This window comes from Bos mutus, chromosome 7 (genome assembly GCF_027580195.1).
Source record: "Bos mutus isolate GX-2022 chromosome 7, NWIPB_WYAK_1.1, whole genome shotgun sequence".
Classification (NCBI taxonomy): domain Eukaryota; kingdom Metazoa; phylum Chordata; class Mammalia; order Artiodactyla; family Bovidae; genus Bos; species Bos mutus.
Genome location: NC_091623.1, coordinates 74377672 through 74405393, shown reverse-complemented (window position 1 = coordinate 74405393; position 27722 = coordinate 74377672). Strand labels below are relative to the sequence as shown.

General features: G+C 44.1%; 1 protein-coding gene across 5 annotated transcripts in view; it reads left to right on the top strand.

Moving 5' to 3' along the window:
- TNFAIP8 (TNF alpha induced protein 8) overlaps positions 1 to 27722 on the top strand; it is a 144672-nt gene that overhangs the window by 74278 nt on the left and 42672 nt on the right. The window contains exon 1 of one of the 5 annotated variants that reach the window (XM_005890852.2): positions 24210 to 24458. The exons of the other annotated variants lie outside the window; for them this stretch is intronic. Within the exon in view, the coding sequence (XP_005890914.1) occupies positions 24386 to 24458 (73 nt within the window). The 5' untranslated portion in view covers positions 24210 to 24385. Of the gene's footprint in view, positions 1 to 24209; positions 24459 to 27722 lie in introns of those variants that run through there. 5 annotated transcript variants of the gene reach the window in all.

Sequence of the window (27722 nt, the reverse complement as noted above, 5' to 3'; positions counted from 1 at the left end):
TGTTGTGTTAGTTTCTGGTGTACAGCAAAGTGAATCAGCCATACATATACATATGTTCCCTCATTTTTGGATTTCCTTTCCATTTAGGTCACCTCAGAGCACTGAGTAGAGTTCCTTGTACTACGCAGTAGGTTCTCATTAGTTATCTGTTTAATACATGATACGGCGGAGGCTGTGGTCTTGCTGAGAGTGGTGTACATGGCCCTTCAGCTCAGAGTGTGGGACATGCAAGAAGCAGCCCTTGAGAGGGTCTACAGCTGGGTGAAAGCACACCCATGCAGCTTTGGGCTGCCTTGGTGTTTCACATACAGGGGCGACAGGGGAGAGCCCTCTGATTGTAGACACTGCAGCCCACAGACCTCAGAGCTGGCACAGAGCTGTTCTCTTCCTCCCCTCCCTTCCAGCCATCTGTTCAGAAAAACTTACTAAATTTCTTTTCTGCATCAGGGACCCTTCCAGGTACCAGGCATACACCAGTGAAAAAAGTAGAGAGAAATCCCTGCCCTTGGAGAACAGACATTCTCCTGGGAGAGATAGACAGTAAGATAAATAAGTTAAATATATAGTAGGTGGTGGGATACTACTAAATGCTAAGGAAGAAAAAAAAATTAAGCTGAATAGGAGGATAAAGATTGGGGGTGTGTGTAGGATTTGCAATTATGTGTCATCATAGAGAATGTGATATTAGACTCGCTTGAAAGTTGTGAGGAAGGCTTATGGGTGAATATCCTGGGGAAGAACATCCCAACCAGAGGGCAAGCATATGCAGAGGTCCTAATGGGCAATGGGCACAGTATTCCAGAAACAGCTAGAGTGCTGATAAGGAAAAGGACAGGAGATAAGACAGAGAGATGGTGAAGGGCCAGATTCGCTGGCATGCTGTGGACAATTAGGGGTTTCCCAGGTGGTGCTAGTGGTAAAGAGTCTGCCCACCAAAGCAGGAGATGCAGGTTGGGTCCCTGGGTCAGGAAGATCCTCTGGAGGAGGGCATGGCAATCCACTCCAGTGTTCTTGCCTGGGGAATCCCATGGACAGAGGAGCCTGGAGGGCTTCAGTCCACAGGGTCACAAAGAGTTGGACATGACTGAACCAACTTAGCACTCAGCACTCTGTGGACAATTATAATGAATTTTACTTTCACTAGCCATAAGATGAGAAGCTGCTTGATTTAGTCTAATATTTTCATTTTATGGATGAAATTTAGGACAAAGAAATCAAATCAGGTATCCGTGGGTATCCAGCATCATACTGCCAAAGCCGGGATGGGTACCTGCTTCCTAACAGCCCTGCCTGCCCAGGTCGGGTGCACAAGCATACATAGGCCCAGACTTCCAAGTGCAGTGGTCTATGAGGAAGCCAAGTGCTGTTGGCTCCTCGGGCAAGTGTTTGGTTGTTCCCACAGCATGAACTACCTACCTATAGAGGACCCACAGCAAACACAAGAAAGGAGCAGGCCTCTTAACTCAGAAGAGTCCTCTGCTAAAAATGTCTGAGTGTAGAGAGAAATCCTTCAGATTTTCCCAGTGGTTAAACTCAAGAATCTACAATCTTGTAAAGCTTCCCTGTGTTCATTTCTAAGTAATTGGATAGAGTTAAGAGATGATTTCTGTATTCCCAAGTGTTTGATCCCAGTTCTCAGTATCACTGCTCACCATAAAAGTTAGTAAGATTGAATATCATATTACCTAAAATGAATTTGAAAACAGGATTACCCGCTGAAGAGAGCGTGAATGGTTATCATCAAATACAGTCTGACTTGAACTAATTTTGCCTAACATTCTTGCTTTGCTATGAGCTAATTCAAACCTTTCCCCTCCCTCTTCTTCGATCTCCTTTAGATCTCATGACAGTTGTCCTCTGGATGCTGGCCAAGTCCTCCAATCACGCTTTCTGATGAAGGTTGGGCCAGTGCTGAGTCTAGAGGACAGTGGCCTTGTGCTGTTGTCTGCGTCATTCTTGTGTCCTTCACCACACGTGGCCTGTATCTTGTGCACGGAACGTGAGGTCTTGCATAAGGTTGTGCCATCTTGTGGAGGGAACCAATTCCTCCCTAACTCTGTCCCCCTTCTTTCATTTCTTTCCTTCTAAAACGAAGCTCCCGTTACAGGTAGTGTGAAATTCATAGCACCATCTTCTTCTGCATTTGTGTTTGTTTGCGTAGTGCTTTCTCTTTCACTTTGTCTCTCTCTTTTTGCCAAACATGGTAATTTCATAACTTGTGTATGTTGTCGGTCAATGAGCATGCTCCTCATTCACTGCCTAGAATTTTATATCCATTATGGTTCTTCTTGTGTGAAAAAGGAACCCTAGTTTAGACTGGCTCATAACAAAGTGGATTTTTTATTAGCTACATACTAGAATGAGATTTGTCTAGAACGCACTATTTTTTTTCCCAATCTGCCTCCTGTGGTTGGGTCTCATCCTCAGCTGACTTCTCTCATGCTGGTTAAATGTCCTCAGCAATCCTAACTGCGTGCCCGCAATCCACTGTCCAGAAGCAGAGAGAACTGGCTTTTGGAAATTCTATCAGAGTGACTTTTCCCAGAAGCCCCCAGCATATGTGTGATGTCTCACTGACCCAAACTGAGCCAGGTACCCAATCTTAAACCAGTTTATCGACTAAGAAATGTGCTGTGTTGACTGACTGTAGGCTTGGGTTGCCTAAACCAGTCTTTTTGTGGTGAGGGGGATGGGATCACTAGACTGGGTGGAAATGGTCAGGGCTGAACCTGAGAGCTGGGGGCTGGGGTCAGTTTCTCCCTCAAACAGCATGCTGCTCCACAAGAATGGAGGGATGGAAGTGATGGCGAGTCAGCCACGGTGTCTCCTACACAGGCTTCCTTTCACTGTGTTTTTTATTTTTTCCCCGTTGCTTCCTATTTGGTGACTGGCTGTGGTCTAATACAGCAAATGGAGCCCTGCATATTGGCTTGCCAACCTCTTCCCCTCCCCAGTGACAAATGACATAGATGCTCTCAGGGAGAGCAAGGATGCAGACTTCATGAACCATAACAGCACTGCAGCTCAGAGAGGGAAGATCTCACCCCCAGACGTGGTCTAGTAAACACTGAACAGTAAGAATAAGAACAGACAAAATTAATTACAGGCAGCCCTTCAACCTATAGTAATTATAGGCCCCCTCAGGACACTGGAGTCCAATATAAATTAAAAAAAAAATCAATGTAATGCACTTTTGTGCATCATGTACACGCCCATGAAAATATTTCATGAAAGCCCCTCAAAATTAATTGCTGTTGTTACCATCTTTTAAATAGCTGATTTATATTTCATGATGTATATTTTGTTCATCTGTTCCTCCTTAGGGATATTCTTTTGCCACTATAAACCATGTGTCAATACATGTTTGAATAAATATCAGATCAGATCAGATCAGATCAGTTGCTCAGTCGTGTCTGACTCTTTGCGACCCCATGAATCGCAGCACGCCAGGCCTCCCTGACCATCACCAACTCCCGGAGTTCACTGAGACTCACATCCATCGAGTCAGTGATGCCATCCAGCCATCTCATCCTCTGTCGTCCCCTTCTCCTCTTGCCCCCAATCCCTCCCAGCATCAGAGTCTTTTCCAATGAGTCAACTCTTTGCATGAGGTGGCCAAAGTACTGGAGTTTTAGCTTTAGCATCATTCCTTCCAAAGAAATCCCAGGGCTGATCTCCTTCAGAATGGACTGGTTGGATCTCCTTGCAGTCCGAGGGACTCTCAAGAGTCTTCTCCAACACCACAGTTCAAAAGCATCAATTCTTCGGCGCTCAGCCTTCTTCACAGTCCAACTCTCACATCCATACATGACCACAGGAAAAACCATAGCCTTGACTAGACGAACCTTTGTTGGCAAAGTAATGTCTCTGCTTTTTAATATGCTATCTAGGTTAGTCATAACTTTCCTTCCGAGGAGTAAGTGTCTTTTAATTTCATGGCTGCAGTCACCATCTGCAGTGATTTTGGAGCCCCCAAAAATAAAGTCTGACACTGTTTCCACTGTTTCCCCATCTATTTCCCATGAAGTGATGGGACCGGATGCCATGATCTTCGTTTTCTGAATGTTGAGCTTTAAGCCAACTTTTTCACTCTCCATTTTCACTTTCATCAAGAGGCTTTTGAGTTCTTCTTCACTTTCTGCCATAAGGGTGGTGTCATCTGCATATCTGATGTTATCGATATTTCTCCCAGCAGTCTTGATTCCAGCTTGTGTTTCTTCCAGCCCAGCGTTTCTCATGATGTACTCTGCATATAAGTTAAATAAACAGGGTGACAATATACAGCCTTGACGTACTCCTTTTCCTATTTGGAACCAGTCTGTTGTTCCATGTCCAATTCTAACTGTTGCTTCCTGACCTACATACACATTTCTCAAGACGCAGATCAGGTGGTCTGGTATTCCCATCTCTTTCAGAATTTTCCACAGTTGATTGTGATCCACACAGTCAAAGGCTTTGGCATAGTCAATAAAGCAGAAATAGATGTTTTTCTGGAACTCTCTTGCTTTTTCCATGATCCAGTGGATATTGGCAATTTGATCTCTGGTTCCTCTGCCTTTTCTAAAACCAGCTTGAATAAATATATTAATACTTAAAAAAAAAAGCAGTGTAGTAAATCCGTATGTTCCTGTAAAGAATACCCTTACACTTTTCAGATAGGAGCTTAATTGTCATATTTGATTAGTTTATCTATTTTAATTGATATTACTGGGCTCCGAATAATGTACAGACTTTGAAGCTGCACTCAAGTAAACAAAACAGGGCAATTGGTTATAAGGAGTTTCATTTAGTTTACTCTAGATGAGAGCTCTAGGAGAATGGCTGTCTAGGGCAGGTTATGGGACTGGGGCAACATTCAGAGGGCTCTTGAGAGAGTGAAAGTCATGGTGATGTAGAGCAAACACCACTTTTGTGATGAGTAAATTGGATTAAAAGAGGTACTAGTTTGTCTTTGTAGATGAGCTCTGTGGCTAGGGTATAGCATTCCACTCCCCAACCAGCCGGTATTCCCTGCCGTATCCCCAAGGGAATCTATGCACAGAGGGCCTATCAAAGCAGGGGAACCCCTTTATTACCAGAGAGCTTTGACCGAAACCCTACTGATGACCTCGAACTAGGCTGCCCACATGGGTCACAGAAATCAGTCCAGGAACCCTGGGCTGGGCTGCAGAAGGACACGGAGGCTGCCTCGAGGGGCTGATCACAGAAAGGACACCCCCACAGTGAAGGTCTCAGAGATCTACGTTCTAGTCCTTTTTAAGTTGCTTGTGTGATGAGCCTTTGGACTGGTCATATCAACTTACTGGACCTAATTTCTCATTTGTGACGAAGTTTGAGGAATGAGGAGATTGAGAGGTCCTCAAAGGCTTTTTGGAGCACTAGCTTTCTGATTCTTGGATTCTATGCCTGGGAAGTGTCATGTGGAACTGAGGTGAGTTTAGGCGTGAGGACCTAACTCCTCTTTGCCTGCACTTGCAGACAGACAAGGGAAGGCACAGTTTCTGTATTACATGCGATGAATGTCTTAAATAGCCACCAAGTGGCTTGACTGGCTGAGTGCCGGGTGTGAATTGCTCCAAATTGAGTGTTGTTCGTTGGATCCTACAGATGCTGCGGTATAGCCACAGCTCACTGAATAGTGGGATTGTTTCCTGTGCCAAGCCAGGCTTGGATTTTGGCTGCCAGGCTTGTCTTCTGGGACATCCAGATGTCAGGGATCTTGTGGGAGCAGTGAGAACAGACGGTGACTCGTGGCAGATGCTTCTCTTCTAAAGTGGTTTCAAAGCCGTGGTCACGTGGCTTATCCTGGGATGAGTGAGCCCCACTTGTGTTCCAGTCTCCTGTTTTGTTAAGAGTCTGATTGCAAGGGGTGCTGCACACTGTTGTGGTTTATTGATTTTTAGTGATCCTGTTACTCAATAACCCCTGCATGCTCTGCTCTGAAATCTTAAGCCCTGAGCTCTGCCTTAGTAGGACAGGTAGTTTGTTTTTAACATCAGTCTGTATAAACCGGTGGTCCCAAACTCTACAAGAACTAGGCAAGAAATATTAAGTAGTGCTTTATATGGGCTTCCCAGGTGGCATTAGTGCTAAATGTAAGAGACTATGAGACACAGATTCGATCCCTGGGTGGGGAAGATTCCCTGGAGAAGGGCATGGCAACACACTCCAGGATTCTTGCCTGGAGAATCCCACGGACAGAGGAGCCTGGTGGGCTATAGTCCATGGGATCTCACAGTGTCGGACACAACTAAAGCGACTTAGTACACATACACTCAGCTGGTAAAGAATCCGCCTGCTGTGTGGGAGACCTGAGTTCGATCCCTCGGTTGGGAAGATCCCCTGGAGAAGGGAAAGGCTATCCACTCCAGTATTCTGGCCTGGAGAATTCCATGGACCATATAGTCCACGGGGTTGCAAAGAGTCGAGCACTACTGAGCTACTTTCACTTTCATACATGCACATTCAGTGCTTTATATGAACACTTGGAAATCTTGAGGCCTGTGGCAGACTTGCAGAGAACAGTTCTTATCTAAAGACATTAAAATTCAGATGAAAAACTTACGTGACCCAAGAAGACTGTGAGTTGGATTCAGTCCTAAGGCTACCAGTTTGTGATTCTTGTGCTGTAGGCCACCTAGCTTCAAATTTGCTGAGCTTCAGAGAGGCCAGATTTTCTTGATGTGAGCCTTGTGTATTTTTGTTTTTGTAGTAGACTTTACCTTTTTACCTTAGATTAGAAAACTGACTATCACTGGAGTAAAGTGGGCCACCATGATTTTTACCCGCAAATTGCACATACTCCAAAAGAAATCATGTCCCTGACAAAAAGAATTTCTTTTCGTTCAGTAGCCTTGGGAGACTGAATCAATTTAGAGAAGCAGAGGTGGAAATCTCAGTCAAAACAATTCTGAATGTTTTACCTCATAAGAAGAATTTGTATCACTAAAGGTAAGGAACCCTAGGCATTTGAAAGTCATACACCTGTCTGGCAAGTTGTCTGCTGGGTTTTACTCCTCTTTGCCTTTTCCTGTTATGAGGCAGGCAGGAGGTTAGTGAGCTGGGTGGGGTTGAGGGTGGGATCAACTTGCATTCGACTCTTTTCCCAACCCTCCAAGCCTCCCCACACTCTTAACTTCTGCATTCCTGCTACCATTTGGGATGCCCTGTGAAGGAAGAGAGAAATTGGTGAATTCATTTACTTTTTTTTTTCGCCACACCATGCAGCATGCAGAACTTCCCTGACCAGGGATCAAAGCCATGCCTCCTGCAGTGGAAGCACAGAGTATTAACCACTGGACGACCAGGGAAGTCCTTCATTTACTTTTAGATATTGGTCATCCACAGGCCTTTCCTCCAAGGGATGCTTGTATTTTTAAAAGAACTTGAATGGTAGAACAGAAAACAGGGCAAAGTTTAGCGCAAAGTACCGCCTCTGTAATGAGAGTGTTTCCTGTAATGCTAAGAACATAATTTGGGGCTTGGGAGCCTCCCAGGCGCCTTAGAGGTAACATTTTATGTTGCCCTGCTTCAGGTAAGACCTGCTGGGTTAGCATCAACCACTGAGCCTGAAGAGGGGGGTTTGACTTTATTCTTTTTTATTTGTATAATTGAAACTTGTGTGAGAGTCCATGCAAATTATTGCAAATGTGTTTTTGTAAGAGATTGATGGCACCCTGCTTCCCTGTGTCTGGTATTGGCCAATGGGAGACTATGTGACTTTAAATATTCCTTCAGCAAAACCACTGAAATCAAGTTGTGCTAAAACTGTGTTCTTCTGATAGTGTTTTCTCCTCAGAGTACTCTCCCCACTTACTTTTTTCAGTGGGGTTCCATAAGTGAATAGTCCACCAATCCTTCCTCTCCTACCTTACATGCATGCGTGCATGCTAAGGCACTTCAGTTGTGTCTGACTCTTTGTGACCTTGTGGACTTTAGCCCACCAGGCTCCTCTGTCCATGGGATTCTCCAGGCAAGAATACTGGAGTGGGTAGCCATTTCCTTCTCCAGGGGATCTTCCCAACCCAGGGATCAAACCCACATCTCTTATGTCTGCTGCATTGACAGGTGGGTTCTTTACCACTGGCACCACCTAGGAAGCCTCTCTACTACCTTAACACCAGTTTATTCTGCAAGGCCTTGCAATTTGGCTTTTATCTCTAGTTCTGTTACTAAATAGTCTTTCTCAAAGATCCCAGTAACCAAATGATTATCATATCCATTGGTCTTCTCTTTAACCTTCCTTTCTGACCCTTTATTCTTGCCTCTGTAGACCGTTACACATGCTGTTAGCTCTACCTAGAACTGTCCCTCCTTCTCTCTCCTGACCTCCCTTTCTTTGGCTAATTCTTTGACCTTCAGATCTTAGTTTAGAAATCACTTCTCTCAGGAAGCCTTCCTTGATGACTCCCTCCTCCAGGTCCAATCTAGGTATTTGTCCTTTGAGTCCTCATAGCACCCGTGCTTGTGTGCTATTCACTTGTCCTACTGTATTTTAAGTAGTGCTCTCCCGTCGGTACTCCCCTCTCCACTGTACTGTGGGCTCTGTGAGAGCAGGTACCATGGTGGTTTTATCTACACCGTTTACCTTATACCTAAACGTGGTAGATGCTCAAAAAATATCTGTGGCATGAAGAACTGCAGAAATGCAGATGACGTCTGAACAGCAAAGTCTACAGCTTCCTCTAGAATAGATGATGAACCCCTGATTTTCTTTATCACTCTTTGGTTCCTCCCTATGTCCCTGGACCTCCAATTAGAAGATGTAGAGGACTTGTTGGATGCCTTCAATAAAATGTGGCATCTGACCCTGAAGAAGAAGAGAGGTGTCAGGAAATCCTTATCAATCCCATTTAGCCACTCATGACCAGGCAGCAACTCTCTGTGTTGCTTATGGTGAACAAGTCATGGCTACCTGTTGTTGAAACTAGTGGAAAGAATGAGTTTTAAGGATTCTGACCACCAGCAGAATGGGAAACATGTTTTTCAGGAGACCAGGCAAGTTGGTTGTGATGATTTTATCATCAGCATGAAGGAAGAACTTAATGTCTGATTGGCAACAGTAGAGAAACACAGACTAAGAGAGGAACTGATAAGTATTATATAGATGGTATTGTACTTTCCAGGTTATTTAAGAAATTTTCAAGATCATTTTAACTATTTGCAATTTCATGTTACTGATTTTAGAACCCAGTGTCCCTCCTCTCACCTCTGAACACATTATTCTCCTATATTCAGAGCATCACATCTGTGTGTAGATCTGTGTGTTGGGACGGGCTTTCTAGAGCAATTAAAAAGAATGTGAAATCTTGATCACATGTTTCTTCTTGTCTCTTGAAATTGGGTAAGAATTGTTGACCAGGTATAAAGACCATGAAAAAAACACAGATTTATGAGGGAAAGTTTAGTGAAAAAATGTAGGCTCTTATCTGTATTACAGAAGAGTGTGATTAACACTAGTTGATTTTTTAGAAAAAAAAAATAAAGTATGTTCCATACCCTTCGTTCCATGAAGAGGAGGGATCCTATGCAATCTGTTGTAGACATTGTGCCATCAAAGGCTCTGAGAGCTGAAGGAGCAGCAGCACTCCCCGAAGAGCCTTGGTCATCTGGGGAACCGGTCTGGTAGAAGAACGCATCCCCACTTTGGTTGTCCTGCTCAGACCTCAGACTCAGGTGTGTGAGTGGAGACACCTTGCCCACTATCACACCTGTTCCGCCTCTGGACTCCTTGCTGTTCACGTCTGGCTCCCTCTTCCTCCAAGTCAGGCAGGCTCTGAACCTCTGAATCATCTCTGCTGTCTGATCTCTCTATATCTTTCTTCTCTGGGGGCACATGGCCTATTTGCCTTGAATTATAATGATTTGTGCTCTGCTCATTTAGACACATCCTAGGATGGAGAAAAGTAGCCTGGGATGAGGTCAGAGGACCCTCATTCCAGTCTCATTTCACATTCAGTCCCAGCTAAGTGACCTAGGGCCAGCTGCTTCCTTTCTTTGAGGATCTGTGTCCTCATGGTTGGATAGCATCACTGACTCAATGGACATGAACTTGGGCAGAGTCTGGGACATAGTGAGGGACAGGGAAGCCTGGCATGTTGCAGTCCATGGGGTTGGGCAGACTCTGGGAGATGGTTAGGAATAGGGAGGCCTGGCATGCTGCAGTCCATGGGGTTGGGCAGACTCTGGGAGGTGGTTAGGGATAGGGAGGCCTGGCATGCTGCAGTCCATGGGGTTGGGCAGACTCTGGGAGATGGTTAGGGATAGGGAGGCCTGGCATGCTGCAGTCCGTGGGGTCACAAAGAGTCAGACATGACTTGGCAACTGAACAACAACAACGACATCTTCATCAGAAGATTCCTTCCTTACAGGATTATTATGAGGATCAACGACGATGTATGCAGAAGCACTTCAAGAACTAGAAAATCTCACCCTCCTGAGGTGCAGTAAGAGCAGAGATGCTCTGTCATGTGCATGGCATAATACCTAGCACACTGTAGGTGCTTGATAAACTACACTTATTAGCTATGATATCAAGAAATAAGCTTCATTTAAACACATAAATTGCTTGCTACTAAACTGCATTGCTGGTTCCGAATGTGGGTCTATGGCCAAGGAGGACATACTCTCCTTCTGGTTCACGTAACAGGATATTTGGAACCACCAAGGTGCTGCCTTTTCATTCATGGGTGAGTTTGATCCATTAAGAAAACAGGTGACAAAATTAATTACATATTGTGCAACCATGGATCCCAAATTTGCCTTAGAAAAACGTAGCGTGTTGTAAATGCAAACAGCCTCTGAGGGAAAGCTTGTTCCTAAGAGGCTTGCTTAATAGAATGTTGATTGCCTGCGAGGAGTTCATGCCTTGAGTAAAAGGTGTCTGGAATTTCCATCTGACTTTATTAGTATATATATTCAGGTGGCCCAGTGCCGGATGTTAGTTCTTAAAGGAAACAGTGTTCCCACTCTGAAGAAGGTAAGGCCACTGCTCTTTGCAAGTGGGCAGCTTCTGCTTGTACCTTGCTGGCCCTGGAAATTCCATCACTTGAAGTGGAATTTTGTTCAATCCATCTTATTCGTGGCTCCAAGGACAACTGTGGTGGGTTTGATAGGGGGTTAGTGAGGTTGCCTCTGTAAAGATAAGAACAATCCATTAGTTGAAGCCTACACTCCAGTGGCTTCTACTGGGGCTGTTTGCATTTGCTCAGCACTCTCTGTTTATGAGAATGTTAAGAGGAAGTGCATCCATTCTGTGTATGTTGTAAAACAGAAGGCTTGCAGCTGTCAGAATTATTTTCTTCTTGGCTCCTTATCTGGTAGAGTTTTGGATTGTTGCAGATTATCAGCCTCAGTTCTCCAGATGCAATGCAAATTTTCTTGTTTTCTGTCTTTGAAGATAACAGATATTTATGTACACAGTTCCTTGTAATATACTTTCAGGATGAGGAGAAATTAGGCTTATTCCTATATGTTGTCATAATTCAATATTATGAAATGAGTAAATGATTGTTTTATTAGTTGTATAGTGCATTCATAGAATCCAACATATTCTACTCTCTAGAAAGGGGAAAAAAAAAAAAGCCCACAAGATACAATCTTCTGTTCCAAATAGCTTACAAATCTGCCTCAGAGACAACGAACATCGATTTTGTGTTAGAAGTTCACAGTGAAAGTGAAGTGCACTGGGCACTCCTACTGAAGCTTTATGGGGGGATTGAGACCTGAGCTAGGGTTTGGGGTAAAAAAAAAAACAAAACAGTGTAACAGAGCAGAAACAGTAGACCTGAAGCCTTGTTCCAGCAGCATGGCTGCACACGATGTCATGATGTGTCTTAAGCTTTGTTTCCAGTAATTTCCAGTTAATGAAAACAAGTGTCAGAGTTTCTGAATGATTACTTACTTTTTGAATCATTCATATCTATTTGTGTCTATGCTAAGTCACTTCAGTCGAGTCCGACTCTGTGCGACCCCATAGATGGCAGCCCACCAGGCTCCCCCGTCCCTGGGATTCTCCAGGCAAGAACAATGGAGTGGGCTGCCATTTCCTTCTCCAATGCATGAAAGTGAAAAGTGAAAGTGAAGTCGCTCAGTCGTGTCCAACTCTTAGCGACCCCATGGATTGCAGCCTAATAGGCTCCTCCGTCCATGGGATTTTCCAAGCAAGAGTGCTGGAGTGGGGTGCCATTTATGTCTAGGGGACGGTACTCAGGATTTTGCCTCTAGCAGCGTCATTTCCACTCACTTGCTTCGCCAGTGCTTTCTTTGTGAGAGAGAGGTCAGTGCTCCAGCTGTATCCTGGGGCACCTGGCTCATAGCCTGCTTAGCTCAGCTGCCTTCACGGGGCAGGGACTGTGGCAGGTACGAAGTATTGTATTTCTAGCCTCAGTGGGCATTTGAATTTTCAACCCATGGTCTCATTTAAGAGAGACCAGCTTGAGTCTGTCAGATAATACTAGTTGGAGATGACAGACTAACAGCTGTGGGAACAGAGTGGGAAAAGGCCTCTTCAGGAAACATTTAGATGGTGGGACTTAGTGAAATGAGAAATAAGAGAACAGTAAAAAGGAAGAAAGAAGAGAGACTTCCACAGAGGTCCAGCGGTTAACACCTGCCAGTGTTAAGATCCCACATGCCATGGGGCAACGAAGCCCAAGCTCCACAACTGCTGAGCCTGTGTGTTCTAGAGCCCGGGCTCTGCAGAGAAGCTACTGCAGTGAGAAGTCCAGGCACTACAGCTGGAGTGCTGTACACTCGCCACAACTAAAGAAACTTCATGCGTGCTGCATGAAGACACAGCACAGCCAAAAATAAATGAATAAATACTTTTTTAAAAAAAGAAAGAAGGGGCCACAGTGCAGCATAAGCCACTGATAGTCATAAGTGTCTAGCTACCATTGTCTAAGTAAGAACAAATGTAATATTCTGAAGAAAACCAAGATGCTGGGGGTAGGGAAGGGATCTATCTGTATCTTCAAGTATAAGGATTCTCCCTAGATGAGTGTCCTTCCAAGGTGAGCCTAAGGAACCTTCCAGGCAGACAGGTGCTGAGGGCAGCTAGAAACACATAGGTGGGAGCAAAGGTTCCCAACAGCTTCACTCGCGGAACCCACAGTGTCTCAGGAATTTTTTCATGTCATTCCCAGGACACAAGAGGTACATGACAGTTTCACTTGTGACGTGTTAGGTCCCGATAACTTAACAAGTATTCATGTACTAATAACTTTGTAGGCATGTGAAAATATACATAGATTGAAATTTCAAAAATAATATTTTTATTTCGTTCTCTACCAGTTACTTACTGATGGAATGGGTGCATCTGTTGGGCCTTGCATGTTTCAGTCAGGAGATAAACCACATGATAATTAGAGTAGGAACGTGTGATATAAAGAAATGCTAGCTGATGAAACAGTATGGCAGCTCCTAAAAACTTAAAAGTAGAATTACCATCTTCTTGTTTATTCGTGCCTTGACTGTTTGTGACCCTATGGACTGTAGCCTGCCAGGCCCCTCTGTCCATGGGATTTCCCAGGCAAGATTACTGCAGTGGGTTGCCATTTCCTTCTCCAGGGTATCTTCCCGATCCAGGGATCGAACCCGCATCTCCTGCTTGGCAGGCGGATTCTTTACCACTTAGCTGCCGTTATGACAAACAATTTCCACTTCTGGATGTGTACCCAAAAGGATGGAAAGCAGAGACTTGAGCATGTATTTGTATACCCATATTTATAGCAGCATTATTCACAATAGCCAAAAGGTAGAAGCAATCCAAGTGTCCATTGATGGTTGAAAGGAAGAAACAAATCATGGTATATACACACAATGGAGTATCATTCAGTTTTAAAAACGAAGGAAATTCTGACACATGCTCCAACATGGATGAATCTTGAGGATATTAGTGAAATAAACCAGTCACAGAAAAGACAAATACTGTGTAATTCCATGTATATGGAGTACCTAGAGTAGTCAGATTCAGAAAGAAAACACAGGATGATGATTGCCAAGGGCTGAGGAGAGGGGAGAATGGGGAGTGTTTAATGAGTACAGAGTGTCCATTTCCAAGATGAAAAGCATTCTGGAGATGGATGGTGGTGAGACTGGGACAACAAAGTATGTGTACTTAATTCTATTGATCTGTATAGCTAAAAAGTGATCAAGATGGTGGTACTTTTATATGATGTGCATTTTACCACAATTGAAAATACTAATAAAAAAAAGTTAAATAAATATTAATTTTGCTGAGGGCTGGCTGTTAGGAAGAGAACTCTAAAGAATAGGGGAATAGCAAATATAAAAAGCAGCCCCTTCCTGTGGGCTTGAAACAGGGTACCAAACCCAAACTTCCTCTCTCTCCTACTCTAGACCTTGTTGGAGAGAAGGTGGCTGGCCTGGCTCCTTGAGTGGCAGAGAAGTCACAGCACTGCTGTGCAGGTAGAACTTGCTGGAAATCTGTCCTCTAGGATGCTGTGGAAATCTGTTCATGGGGAGGTTTTTCACTGAAGGTGCTCTGCCACAAAACCTCCTACGGGGGATGCCAGCAGAAGCTGCTGGAGGCTGGTTGTTGCTGACCACCACGTACAGCAGGAGCCAGTTTTTGAAGAAGGTGCCTGCATTACAGGAACTGGGGGCTGGAGAAGTCATGAGTGCTTGTGGCAGCTTGCAGCCAGAGCACACCAGAACCAGGAAGCAAAAGCTCTTCTTCCTGTAATGTCTCTCCATGATGACACTCCAGTGACAAAGCTTAGGATAGCACCAGCTGGCAAAATAAAAAATATTTAAAGTCTCATCTTTATTTTTTCAGAGCAGGTAAGGTGGCTCAGTGGTAAAGAATCCACCTGCCAATCCAGGAGATACAGGAGACCCAGATTTGATCCCAGGGTCAGGAAGATCCCCTGATGGTGGAAATAGCAGCCCACTCCGGTTGGAGATTCTCCCATTGCCTGGAGAATCCCATGGACAGAGGAGCCTGGTGGGCTATGGTCCATGGGATCCCAAACAGTCAGACAGAACTGAGCGTGCACGTGTGAATGAAAGGTGAATTGGAGCCGTGAGACAATAAATTGATAACTGGCCACCTCATAACTTCTTAAAATCAAATTGAAATCAAATTGGATCCACTACCCTCATTTCTTCTTTCATGTTACTTTTCAGATAATATTTGCTTTTTAGTATAGCAACTGCCAACAACCTAGCTTTGCACAGAAATGACATCAAAAGAAATGTATTACAGTCTAATGTTATGCAATGAACTGGCTTGAACTAGTAGTTTACACAGTGTCTGAGAGACATTGAATAACACTGTGTCTTCCTCAAAAATTTAAAGTACCCTGTAACACCCCTGTGAGTTAGCTGCAGTGCTCTCAGGTACCATGGCACAATTTGAAGATCTCAGGGCTAAAAAGTGAGACTCTTTAGCCAACTCTGGCCACATCGCTCTCATATATGAGAATCTAAGGTACTGATGTGCTTAAGAGTACAGAAGAGTCATGGGTAGTGTAAAAATTGTACAGGGTCAGTATTACTTCAGAAGATCTTTCAGCAAGTTACCAGATTGGCGAATAGCATACTGTCTTCCAGTAAGTATAGGACTTACAGTAAGTGTTTCCTCTAGCATTGGAGCAGGTTCCTGTTTCTTGAGAACTGGATGAAATAGTTGCCTTGTCTTCCGAGGCTCTTTGACATGAAAAAATCCATAGCTGTAGCTACAGCAGTCATCATCAACATGCATAAGATGCTCATAGTGTAAGAGGCAATGCTGAGACAAGGCTCAGGGAGGGAACAGCAAAGTCCTAGCTCTATCCCATGCTTACTCTGCAGCAAAAATCACTTACTGGTGGCTGATGCACCATTTAGGTTGTTATTTCCTCTCTTCATCTGTCTGTTTTAGGCTGATGGTACAGAGTTGAAATTGAGAAAGTTGAATGCCATTCAAGAGGACTTTACTGAATTCAATAGTAAAAATTCTATTGAGATAGTTATGTATGTATGTATGTATGTATGTGAGTGAAAGTCGCTCAGTTGTGTCTGACTCTTTGTGACCCCATGGACTATAGAGTCCAAGGAGTTCTCCAGGCCAGAATACTGGAGTGGGTACCTTTCTCTTCTCCAGGGGATCTTCCCAACCAAGGGATCTAACCCAGGTCTCTCACATTGCAGGTGAATTCTTTACCAGCTGAGCCACAAGGGAAGAATGTTAAAAAGTTAGTGTTTTTTTTTAAAAAAGGCTTTGGCTTCCTGATAGCTCAGATGGTAAAGAGTTTGCCTGCAATGCACGAGACCCGAGTTCGATCCCTGGATTGGGAAGATTCCCTGGAGAAGGGAATGGCTACCCACTCCAGTATTCTTGCCTGGAGAATCCCATGGACGGAGGAGCCTGGCAGGCTACAGTCCATGGGGTCGCAAAGAGTTGGACACGACTGAGCGATTTCACTTTCACTGTTCTTTATGTTCTAGTAGAAACAGAAAAGTGAAAGTGTCAAGTTCCTCAGTTTACCATCTGAGCCACCAGGGAAGTCCTAGAAAATGGATGGACTTAATAAGACCTTTTATAGGTAGGTAGGCAGGCATACTGTTCATGTTATTGATTTTCCCAGAAGAATCATTCATTTTGGTGATGTTTAACAATTTTGTGAATCATAATTGATACATGTTTCTGTATAACTTTTCTTTAAAGAGAAGCTGAATAACTTAAGTTTTGTAAGCTGACCCATTCAAAAGGACAAACTTCTGATCCACGCCTTTCAGTGCTACCTGCAAAGCAGCCTTCCCTTTCCCCCTGAAACACTGTTTGGATAAGTTCTGTTTTGGTTCACGTTTTCACCTCCTGCTGAGTTTGTCGGCTGAGTTTTAACCTTGGCTGCTTTCAGCGGGCAAGCCTGTCTAGCCCTGTAGCTTCATCTCCTGGTGTTTTCTGTCTCTTAAACAGTGATGGGTTGGCAAAAATATTAACTTGACAGGGATTCTACCCATGTCAGAAACTCACTGTTAAAATCCAAGTTTGACAACTTGGAGTGGATTAGACTTTCAAACAGATATCCGAACAGGAGTCTGTGGTCCAGATTCCACATATGAGCACTACTTCTGTTTTCTTGTAGATTTCAAATGTTGATCAGAAACTGGAATAAAGTTCATAAATGCTTGATGGGATCAAGCGGGGCCATTACCCTCCCTATCTTGGCCGCCTTTTCTGCCTCCTCGGAGTAGAGTGAACACACAGGAGAGAAAGAGATTGTCACTGCTGCTGCCTTAAGCAAAGCTGCTTACTTCTGAATTCTTCATGATAATCAATAGCAGATGTGTGGCCAGCCCTGGAAAGTTGCATAACTGTCTCACGTTGCATTCGATTGCAATCGCTAGCCAACATGAGGGGGTCTCCATTAGGCAGTTGAAAAGGAAAATTTTTGTTTATCTTATCATAAAATTATTTCCTTGCTGTAAGTGGTAAAAGCAGTGGTTAGGGTGGAAGTAATTTGAATATCACTGCCCTTAAACATGAATTTCAGTTCATGATAAGGAGGAACTTTCTAATGACTAGAGAGGAAGTGGGGCTTTGTTAAAGCAGTGAGTCTCTGTTAATAGAAGTAATCAAGGAGAGTGTGGATGAAGGCTTGCTGCCTGTGATGTGTCTAGGAGATGGCTTCATCTCCTAGATTAGAGGATTAGAATAAATGACCTTAAGTTTGCTTCCAAGTCTGAGTTTCTATGACTAAGATCATTGATCACTTCTTCCTCCTGTTCCTTTTCTGAAGGTAAGTCAGGGATGTATAGATTAGTTGTGGCACTACCTTCTGGGCCCGGTCTCAGCCCTGCCTCTCTCATTCCTGGCGACTCCCTTTGTAGCCCATCTCAGGTTATCCCTGGTTGAGCCTGTTAATCAAGGCACAGTGAGGTTTGGACCTTTTATTTTCACGTTCTCTCGCTGGACCACACACAGTAAATTGCCCACACCTATGTGGGACTTCTGTACAGTCCGCATTTAGGGCTTCCAGATGGATGCTCCACCACCTAAAATAATCTGGCCTTATTCATGAAAGTGATTAGGGGGATTTCATAATTTTCAGTGCTTTATCACATTCATGACTCATTTTTATTTTTACTACTTTGTGGAATAAGTGGCATTATTCCCATTTTACAGATGGGCAAACCGAAGCTCAGAGAGGTTAAATGGCTTGCAAATTTTAGAAGAAAAGCGATAGAAGAATGAATAGAAAAATAAAATCCTATTGTCAACGAGACAGTGCTCACTGGGTTTATGGCAATCAGGCCCAGGTCTCCCAAACTGAGTCTGGCTTTCTTTGCCCAGCTTCTGGCAGCCTTACATCCAAGGAAGTTTAATTGGGGTCTTGACTGAACTTTTAATTAAAAAAAAAAAAAGTATTTGTAGTTTCATGTAGCTGAATAAACAGAAGCTATTAAACTTATGGCTTATTTAAAGCATTGAATATCAGGAATGGGATAGTTTTGATTTGAGGCTGTGATCTAAGCCTGTGAACAGAACCATCTGAGCATTCCATCCTAGAATCATGACCAACTCAAACTCTTTGGGAATCTCCCAGTACAGCAAACTTTGAATTATTCCTCTGCAAAATAAAGGTCTCGAATTTTACTTGAGTAGTTTAATAGAGTGAGAAAGTCTGGATATAGAAGACAGGAGGCCTGGTCTGCATCTACACTAGTCTCAAGAACATTATTACTTAGTTTTGTGACCTTGAGCAAATTGTATAACCTCCCTTTCTTTAATTACATGTCTGTAAAATGAGTATGATGATCCAAGGGAGCTAACTGGGAAGTCTGCATAAAGCCTATGCAAGGCATAGTAAATGCAAGCATCCTAGCTAAGTATTACAAAAGAAAGATCCAAAGTCATAAATTCTTCAGGTAATATTTTCAGACCTGATTTTGAGTGTGTGTGTGTTTCATCGTCTGCTAAAAGTTTTTATTTTCTCCTAAGAAAGATTTCTTAGGAGAAAAAGAAAAGCAAACAATGAGAGCCTAGGAAACAAGAGCCTCCCAGATGTACTGTTTTCTCCCTGTGCATGCTCACCCCAGATGTCAGCACTTCTCACTCCCTCAGAATTATCCACTCACACCCAGAGCAGTAGTGAGCCTGGGGGATTTACAGAAAAAGCCATAGGGAAGACTGAGGAGAGGGTTTACACAGAACAAACTTCTGACTCCCAGGCATGGCCCCTGGGAGGCAGCTTTCCCCATCCTTTGACTCGGCACTCATCGTCAGCCTTCTTCCTTGACTCACAGCACTTCTGTCCAGCCTCCCAACCTCCCCTGCCTCATCCCAGGACCAGCAATGCATAAGCAGGAGGCCGCTTGAGGCTCAGGGCTTGGGCTCCTGAGAAGGTATGTGGGAGATTTCCACTGTCATATGAGTGGCCCTTTCTCCACTTTTGGTAAATCAAACTTTCTTAAGGCATAAAGAGTGAGATCACTTGGGCTAGGCAGGGACTCCGGTGAGATACCCAATTAGCCCCACTCCTTTTGGAAGGTTAAGTGTAAGATGTCTAAGGAGGTTAAGAAGGATGCAGAGCCTGCAGTCACAACCAGGTGAGGCCAAGAACACAGGTCCCTCTGTGAGGAGAGGGACTGAAAGCCAACTTTATATATAGAGCATGGAAGCCTGTAAAGATTCTCAAGGGTGTAGACATAAATAATACAAGAATAGATGAGGAAAGCTTCAAAGTCAAATAGGAGAAAGCCACTTTTTATACTAAGTAAACAACTCTTTTTCACCATCCCCCCTTCTGACTTAAATGTTGTTTGTATAGATTCAGCCTGTCAGCAAGGCAGAAATAAAAATATCAATAAAATTACCATTTTTTTTGCGGTATGGAATTCTTAGACCTAGAAGCTGTAAGTGAAAGTCATTCATTTGTGTCCAACTCTTTGCTACCCCATGGACTCAGTCCATGGAATTCTCCAGGCCAGAATACTGGAATATTAGCCATTCCCTTCTCCAAGGCTAGAAGCTATGCTGCTGCTGCTGCTAAGTCATGTCAGTTGTGTCCGACTCTGTGTGACCCCATAGACGGTGGCCCACCAGGCTCCCCCGTCCCTGGGATTCTCCAGGCAAGAATACTGGAGTGGGTTGCCATTTCCTTCTCCAGTGCATGAAAGTGAAAAGTGAAAGTGAAGTCGCTCAGTCATGTCCTATTCTTCGCGACCCCATGGACTGTAGTCTTCCAGGCTCCTCCATCCATGGGATTTCCCAGGCAAGAGTACTGGAGTGGGTTGCCATGAAGCTATAGGTCTATACAAATTGACAGAGATGCTTAGTCTTTTTTGCTGCAGGGAACTTACCACATTCTCTAATGTGATCAGAGTGTGGTTCCTCCTGGTTGAATTGTACCTTCTCTTCCCAATTCTGCTGGGCTTCTCTTCTAAGTCTGAACACTTGCTGACCTTTCCTGTTCTTGGCAGACATCTGGGCGGCTGTAAGGAAAAGGCCCAAAGCCCAGGCATTTTTCCAACAGCTTTATTGATGCATAATTTAAGAGAAGATGTTTCTGCTGTTCTATGATAAAGTTCAGTTGAGAGGTGGTGTTAATATCTTCCTTAGAACCAAGGTCACTTGGAAGGTTGAACTCCAAGTCTGTGATCAAAATTACCAAAATTTGCCAGTAAGCTCCAGGTGAGCAGAGTTCTTTTACATGTGACACACATAAATATTTGGTAATGACTGACTGAAAAAAAAAGAAAAAGAAAAAAACCACCAGAATCTTGGTGGTGATGGTGTAGCTGCTAAGTCCTGTCTGACTCTGGCCACCCCAATGGACTGTAGCCCACCAGGCTTCTCTTTCCATGGGATCTCCCAGGCAAGAATACTGGAATGGGTTGCCATTTCCTCCTCCAGAAGATCTTCCTGATCCAGGGATCTCGGATTCTTAGCTTGCATTTTAACTCAGATCCGTGCAAGTGGTAAAGAATCCGCCTGCCAATGCAGAAGACATAGGAGATGTGGGTTCGATCCCTGGATTGGGAAGATCCGATAGAGGAGGAAATGGCAACGCACTCCAGTATTCTTGCCTGGAAAGTTCCATGGACAGTGGAGCCTGGTTGGCTACAGTCCATGGGGCCATAGAGAGTCAGACATGACTAAGTAAGCTCTTACCTACATGAACGTAGGTAAGCTACTATTTTTAGGCTACTATACAGAGAGTGCTGTGGAAAAAATAAACATAGAAAGCTCTGCACAGTTTTTCTGATGATTTCATAGGACATGTACAAAATATATACATCATTTTAACTGACATCCTGATGTTACATATTATACAGTTGTAGTTCAGAGGAGTGAAGTAAGAAGTCAGAAAGAGCTAATTAGAGGCAGACACCGAACTCATACTTTATTTTACTAATACAGTCAGCTGGTTTCTCCTTTTAGGTGGTTAAGGAAATTTAGATAAATTTGCAGTTAACCACAAAACAAAGAAATAAATGCTTCCAAACAATAAAACATTTGTCTATAAAACTTCCGAGAAGGATGTGGATGCTTTCACATGGGGAAGTCATAGACTATCTGGAAATTTGGATCCTAAAGAAGAGTGGTTTTGGAGGAGGATAGGACAAGATGGAGAGAGGCTAAGATACACTCACAAAATAAACCGAGCCTGCCTTGCACTGGAGCTAGATCGGGACTTTGTTCCTCAAGGTGACTGCTGGGCTACATTTAAATACAAAAGAAGTTTCTTGCCAGGTTTCTTGAGGACCCCAGTGAAAGTCAAAGATCAACCTAGCTGCTAAAATGATTCTAAATTGGATTAAGAGGCTGACACAGCAGTGCTTTAACTGTTCATTCAGCAGTTGTTCTCCTTGGCTAACCTGAGCAAAGCTGAGGGCCTTTTTGTGAACCCAGCGTAAAAACAAGTCGGATGTTAAGGACATGTACTTTAACACACTTGTGTGGTTTGAACATAATTGGACTTGCAGAAAGACCTTTTATAAATCACTCTTATGGGGGCACTTTCTGAAGGAAGAGGGTAAAAGTGAGCCCTTCCTGTGACTGGTGAGACGGACTTTGTGTTTTGTGAATTTGCATAATCATCACCTTGAAAAGGTGTTGCGTCTTACTCCAATTATAGATGAATGGGAGCTATCTTTGTGAAGTTCACAGCCCTGGTGAGATGCTGCTGGGCTCCTGGCAGACATCTGTGGAAGTCTGGGCTGCCATGGGGGAGGGCAAAGGACAGATGGTGTGTGTGGGGTGGGGTGGGGGGACTTCCAGAATGATTCCTTAGACAAGACAGGAAAGGTCGCTTCTGACTAGTGAGGGAGCATGTCTCAGAATGACCTTCATGTCTCCTCCTTAAGTCTGAAGTTACAGAATGAAGTTACTAAGTTACTGCATCTTAGCAGCTCAGGATGTGTGGCACTGGGGACCTCGCAGTTAACTGGGACTTTCAGAAGGGTGCAGCCTGGTGAGGTCAGCTTCCGGAAGGCTCCACAATACTGATACTTTCCAGATGTTTCTCCTCTTTTCTCCTTTCTGACCAGCTATGTCTTCCTCTCATCATTCTGTCCTGTCCTTTCAAGGAATTGAGATGAAATACTGCCTGGTGTCTTAGGTGTGATAGAATCACTCAGCAGTAGGAAGTGATTTAATATCTTATATTAATATTTATAATAGTCTTCACTGCTTGTGACTCACATAAACACTCTTTTTTCCTGTTCAAACCCAATATTGGAATAAAACGCTAGAGTATCTTTTACAAAAAATTACTTTTAATGGTGCAGTAGTTTGTAATAATCTGTGTAGGAGTTTATGGTTTTCAAAGCACTTTTTGCTTATATTACCTTATTTAATCCCCAGAATAAATCTGAGGAGTAATTAATACTCTTTAAACTCTCTTTTTCCAGATGAGGAAAGGGAGGCCCAGAGAAGTTAAATAATTCACTCAAGGTCATACAAATAATAAATGGCAGAACTAAATCTTAATTCAGACTCTTTACATCTGTATCTTTTTGGGAGGGATTGGGGGCAAGAGGAGAAGGGGACGACAGAGGATGGGATGGCTGGATGGCATCACTGACTCGATGGACAGGAGTCTCAGTGAACTCCGGGAGTTTGTGATGGACAGGGAGGCCTGGCGTGCTGCGATTCATGGGGTCGCAAAAAGTTGGACACGACTGAGCGACTGATCTGATCTGATCATTAAATTTATATTTACTATAGAGCCTATTCACTAAATTTACTGTAGAGCCTCTCTTCTTATTTTTTGCCCGTATAAAACGAGGGAAATGAGGGAAAGGAAAGCAGCTGGAAAATGAATTTATTAAAAGAATGTAACTTTTCTCACAGTTTCCTAATGGATCTTTCAGGTATGTTATTTGAGGACCTGTTGCCTTATATCTGTAGTAAAACTAGTGCTCTGCAAATTCCTCCATTAAGACAGGTATGTCGGTGGCAGCTCTTGTTCCCCCTTCTCCAAAGGAAAAACTAAGGCTTCACAAAACTGAGACATCATCCTCTCAGCTGGTGGACCCGACCAGGGGGCAGAATTGAGATCTCCTCTAAGAACTCTCCAGCCTCTTTATTCTCTCAGCGTTTCAAAAGCCTGAATACCTCCCCGACCCCCACTCCCACCCCCTGACCCCCGCCTTTGGCTTGCAGCCTTCGAAGAAGAGAGTGGCGCCCCCTCCGTCTGGGAATGGCCCTTTGGGGTAACTGCAGAGCACTTAGTGCACCCAGGTTGGGGTTTGAGTAAGTCATGCGGGTTATGCTGAATGACTAAGCCTTTGGTCTGCTTTTCCTGTGTAAAGGTAAGGGTGGAGTTCCCGCCTACCCGCACCTTTCTTCAAAATGCCCCCTTCCTGGGCTTGTGCCGCAGGTCCTTCCAGCCTCATGGACCAATATCCACGTTACTTTGCTGCAAAAAATAATGTACAAAACCCAGCAGCTTTAAAATCCTTCATTTTGGGCCTTTAAGTCCCCAAGACACAGAAAGTTAAATGGGCGTCGAAAAATGGAACCTAAAGATGGAGGTGCATGTCTTTGACCGCGTCTGCATTTGTGATTTATGCAAAACAGCAGAGATGTGCCTTTCTTTTCTTCCCTGCATATCGATTTCTCAGGCGTGGCCCATCCTGGGTCCCGGCGGCCGGCGCCCCTCTGCCGGGCCCCTCCGCAGATCAGCCCCACCTGCGTGCGCCCAGCCACGAGCCGTCAGGTCGCCCGCCTGCGACGGGCTGGGGCGCGCGGCCCCGGGGGCGGACTCCCGCCGCCCAGCTGAGACGCGATTCGTCACTCTTGCAGAACTTTCCCCCTGAAAATCCCTGCACCAGAACCAGCCCTCCCGCCCCGCGGAGGTTTTGATTTTAGAGACTTTCCTTCCTTTTTATTTTCTGTGTGCTGGTTTTGGCTGCCAGCTCGTGCAAGTACATGTCCGCGGTCGTCGCCCCTGCAGCCGCCTACCCGGACACCATGCACTTCGAGGCAGAAGAATCCAAGGAAGGTACGGTTTGGATTTGGTTGAGGGGTCGCCCGCCAAGTTCTGCGGAGGAATGTGGAAGTAGGGCGGCGGGGTAGTGGAGCAGATACGAGTTTAAAAGTGAGCGATGGGTACTTTGTCCGTTCTGACTGCGCCTTCGCTGCTGGTTTCAGGGCGACTGTGCCGAATACACTTCTCACCCCGCGGCCGGTCAAAGGGGAGGGAGGAAGAGTCAATCCTGGCTCTGCCAGTCCACTAAACGCTGCTTTCTAGATCTTTCTGGAAACGAAACAGCCCCAGTATTGACTCCAAGAATGCGAAATGTATTTAGAAGAGCACTGCCTGCCTGCAGTCTGGACAGTAGAAAGCTGGATCCCTTGGAAGAGCCCTAAGAGTCCAGGGTCCCTTGAAAAGGGATTTCAGAAATTGGAAACTTTGTGTGTTTCCGGCTAAAGGGGGAAGCTGCGTGCGGGGGAGAAGTGAAAGATCTTTATTTGAGAAATAGGTTTTTTTTTTTTAAATCCTTGCTGACTTTTCAGCAGTGAATTTATTTTGTTGGGGGGCTTTAAGGGGGTTGAGAGATATGAGGGAGGGCTTGTGCAACTTGAAACTGAGAAGAGTTTGTCTGTTTCTAACTTTGCCAAAGCAAAGGGTTTCCATTTACTCCTAACAGAGCGGGTGACAGGGCTGGAAAAACTCCAACCAAAACACAATTATACGCTGGTGTTAGTTCGGGGAGTTTATTTGTGTGTGAGTGTTTGTACGCTTTGTTTCCTGAAACTTTATGTATACAAAAGTCCTCTTGTAAGTTGAGGTAAAAGTGGGGGAAATGAGAGAGTAAGAGAGCAGACTGTGCAAGATTGTGAAATTTCTTTCTTTTTAAGTAGTCTCTTGGGAAACGGGTAAATTTCGAATCAATCATAGCAGCTCAGAGAGCCTGAGGAGCAGAAAGGAACCCCATCGTTTCTCGGTTTGGTAGATACCAGTCAGGGAGAGCCCTGGAAATTTGTCCTCTTCTTTTCCTGATTCCCATCCCTAAAGTTAAGCCCTGTATTTCAAGATGTGGTCTCTGTGGGCTGAAATTTCCTTTATTGTGCTGTGTGAGGGAAGCAGTCAATAAAAAACAGTCTTGTTTAATAGAAATATGGGACTGGTGTGAATGAGAAATGACAGCCAGGAGCATTGTTTTTGAGCTTGATGTGGGAACTTGGGGGATTAATGTTTCTTTGCTGCCGTGGAGTCTGTACTGATGGAGCTTTGTGCTGTTGGAGGCTTTTCTTTTAAACAGCGATGTACAACTGGGGTTGAAGGCACATGGGCTGAGAGAAGCCAATAGTGAACTTTTATATGAATTACAAGTAGCACTTACATTGGTATTTTTCTCCCAGGCATGCTTTTTTCTTTTGGGGAAAAAAAAAAAAAAAAAAACTAAAACAAAACAGTGAGGAGAAAGTGGAAAAACAGTATCCCAAAGCATATTCTTTGGGATACATTCTTTCAGCCAGCACCCACATTCTTCTCTCCAGCCCAGCTCACCCATTGCAAGCCTGAAAACTGGATGGAGGTGAAGAGATGCCTTAATGCACACCCCCTTGTTCCTAACCTTTCCCTTTCCCTTGCCATCACTTACATTCTGCAAATCTGTAGCAAATTATCCTCCCTCTGTTATTTACTGAATGCCCAACATGTTTCTTTTTATATAATATGAGGTGCTTGAGTTTTAAGTTGATGGCAGTTAGAATAGGATGTAGAATAACTCTTGAGGGAGATGAAACAAATAACTTTATTAACAAATGGAATCATAGTAGCTTCTACCAGGAAATAAAGGACTAGTGTGTATATATGTGTGTTTGTGTGTGTGTGCGCGTGTGTGTCCCGGGCAGTTCTGACAAGATTTGTTATTGGCTGTGATCTAGAATCCTCTGCTTAGCTACCACCACTCAGAAAGGAGCAATGCTGTTTATTTTTATTTTTAAAAAGATTTTTTGATGTGGACTGTTATAAAGTCTTTATCAAATTTGTTACAATATTGCTTCTGTTTTATGTTTTGGTGTTTTGGCCCCAAGGCATGTGGGATCTTAGCTCCCCAACCAGGGATCAAACCCTCACCCTCTGCAGTCAAAGGTGAAGTCTTAACCACTGGACCACCAGGGAAGTCCCTCAGTGCTGTTTAAATAGCTCAGTTATCTTTATTGTCTATCCTTACAAATTCTGTCCCTTCTCCTTAGCTTTTTTTTTTTTCCCCTCCTTGTGGATTTATGTATCCCATCTAGTGTGAGATCACCACAAGTTCTTCACAGTGTCCGCATCGCAAGCAAATTGCCTTCCGATGCTTCATGCCTGATTTGCCATACTGGGAGATACTTTAAATCATTAGTCTGAACTGCAGTGAGAGACTAGTATATGTTGTTTAGGGTTGAATATGAAACAAAATATCTGGTTGAATTCAGAAATCCTTGCAGGCCAACACATTTGTGTATGTGAGTGAATGTAGAAGCAAATGACTGGGGATATTGTTAAGCCACTGTAGCTTAGGACAAACTTGACTCTGTGCCAGGAGTGCTGAGCCTCCGTGCTCAGTCAAAAGCCACCTCCTAAAGAATCAATTTAATTTTTCCTGCTTACAAATGAATAGGTGATTGTGCTTGAGTATTAAACAGAGAAAAAGAACTCAGACCTTGCTAGATTAGAAGCTGAGTGAGTTTAAGATATCCTGGCATAAAATGAATAGGAAAGCAAGAGAAAGGGAGGAAGAAACCTACTTTATTAAACAGGGGAAGACTGTTGAAAAAATACCAACAGTTTCCCATGGATGGGGGCTTCTTGAGGAGATGCGTTGATGGCCGTATTTTTGGCATTTAATTGATTCCTGTTGAATAAATTTCTTAATTACGAGGTAGGAGAAATGAATCACAATTAAGATCTCTGCAGATCTTTCTAGTGCTAAGCATTGAGGGGTCTGGGGCTCCTCTGACTTGGTTATTGAAGCTTTGGTACCAAAAAATGAGGAGGCCACTATTAAGGAGCTGCTTTGGGAGGGCTGAGCTGTGAGTGAGCTGGGCTCCTCCTGTCTTGCCCATAATAGCACTTCCCGCCACGGCCTCACCTAGTTCTCTCATGCCTCACCAGGACTGCTATTTCACAAAGAAAACAGTAGCCATTAGGCAACTCCCTCACTTCCTGCTTTCAGACGGACAGATTCACCTTTACCCACACCCATCCTCCCAGTGTCTGTGGAACAGGCGTGGTTCCTGTTGGAAGGAGTGGAAGGAGGCTCCTTCTACTGTG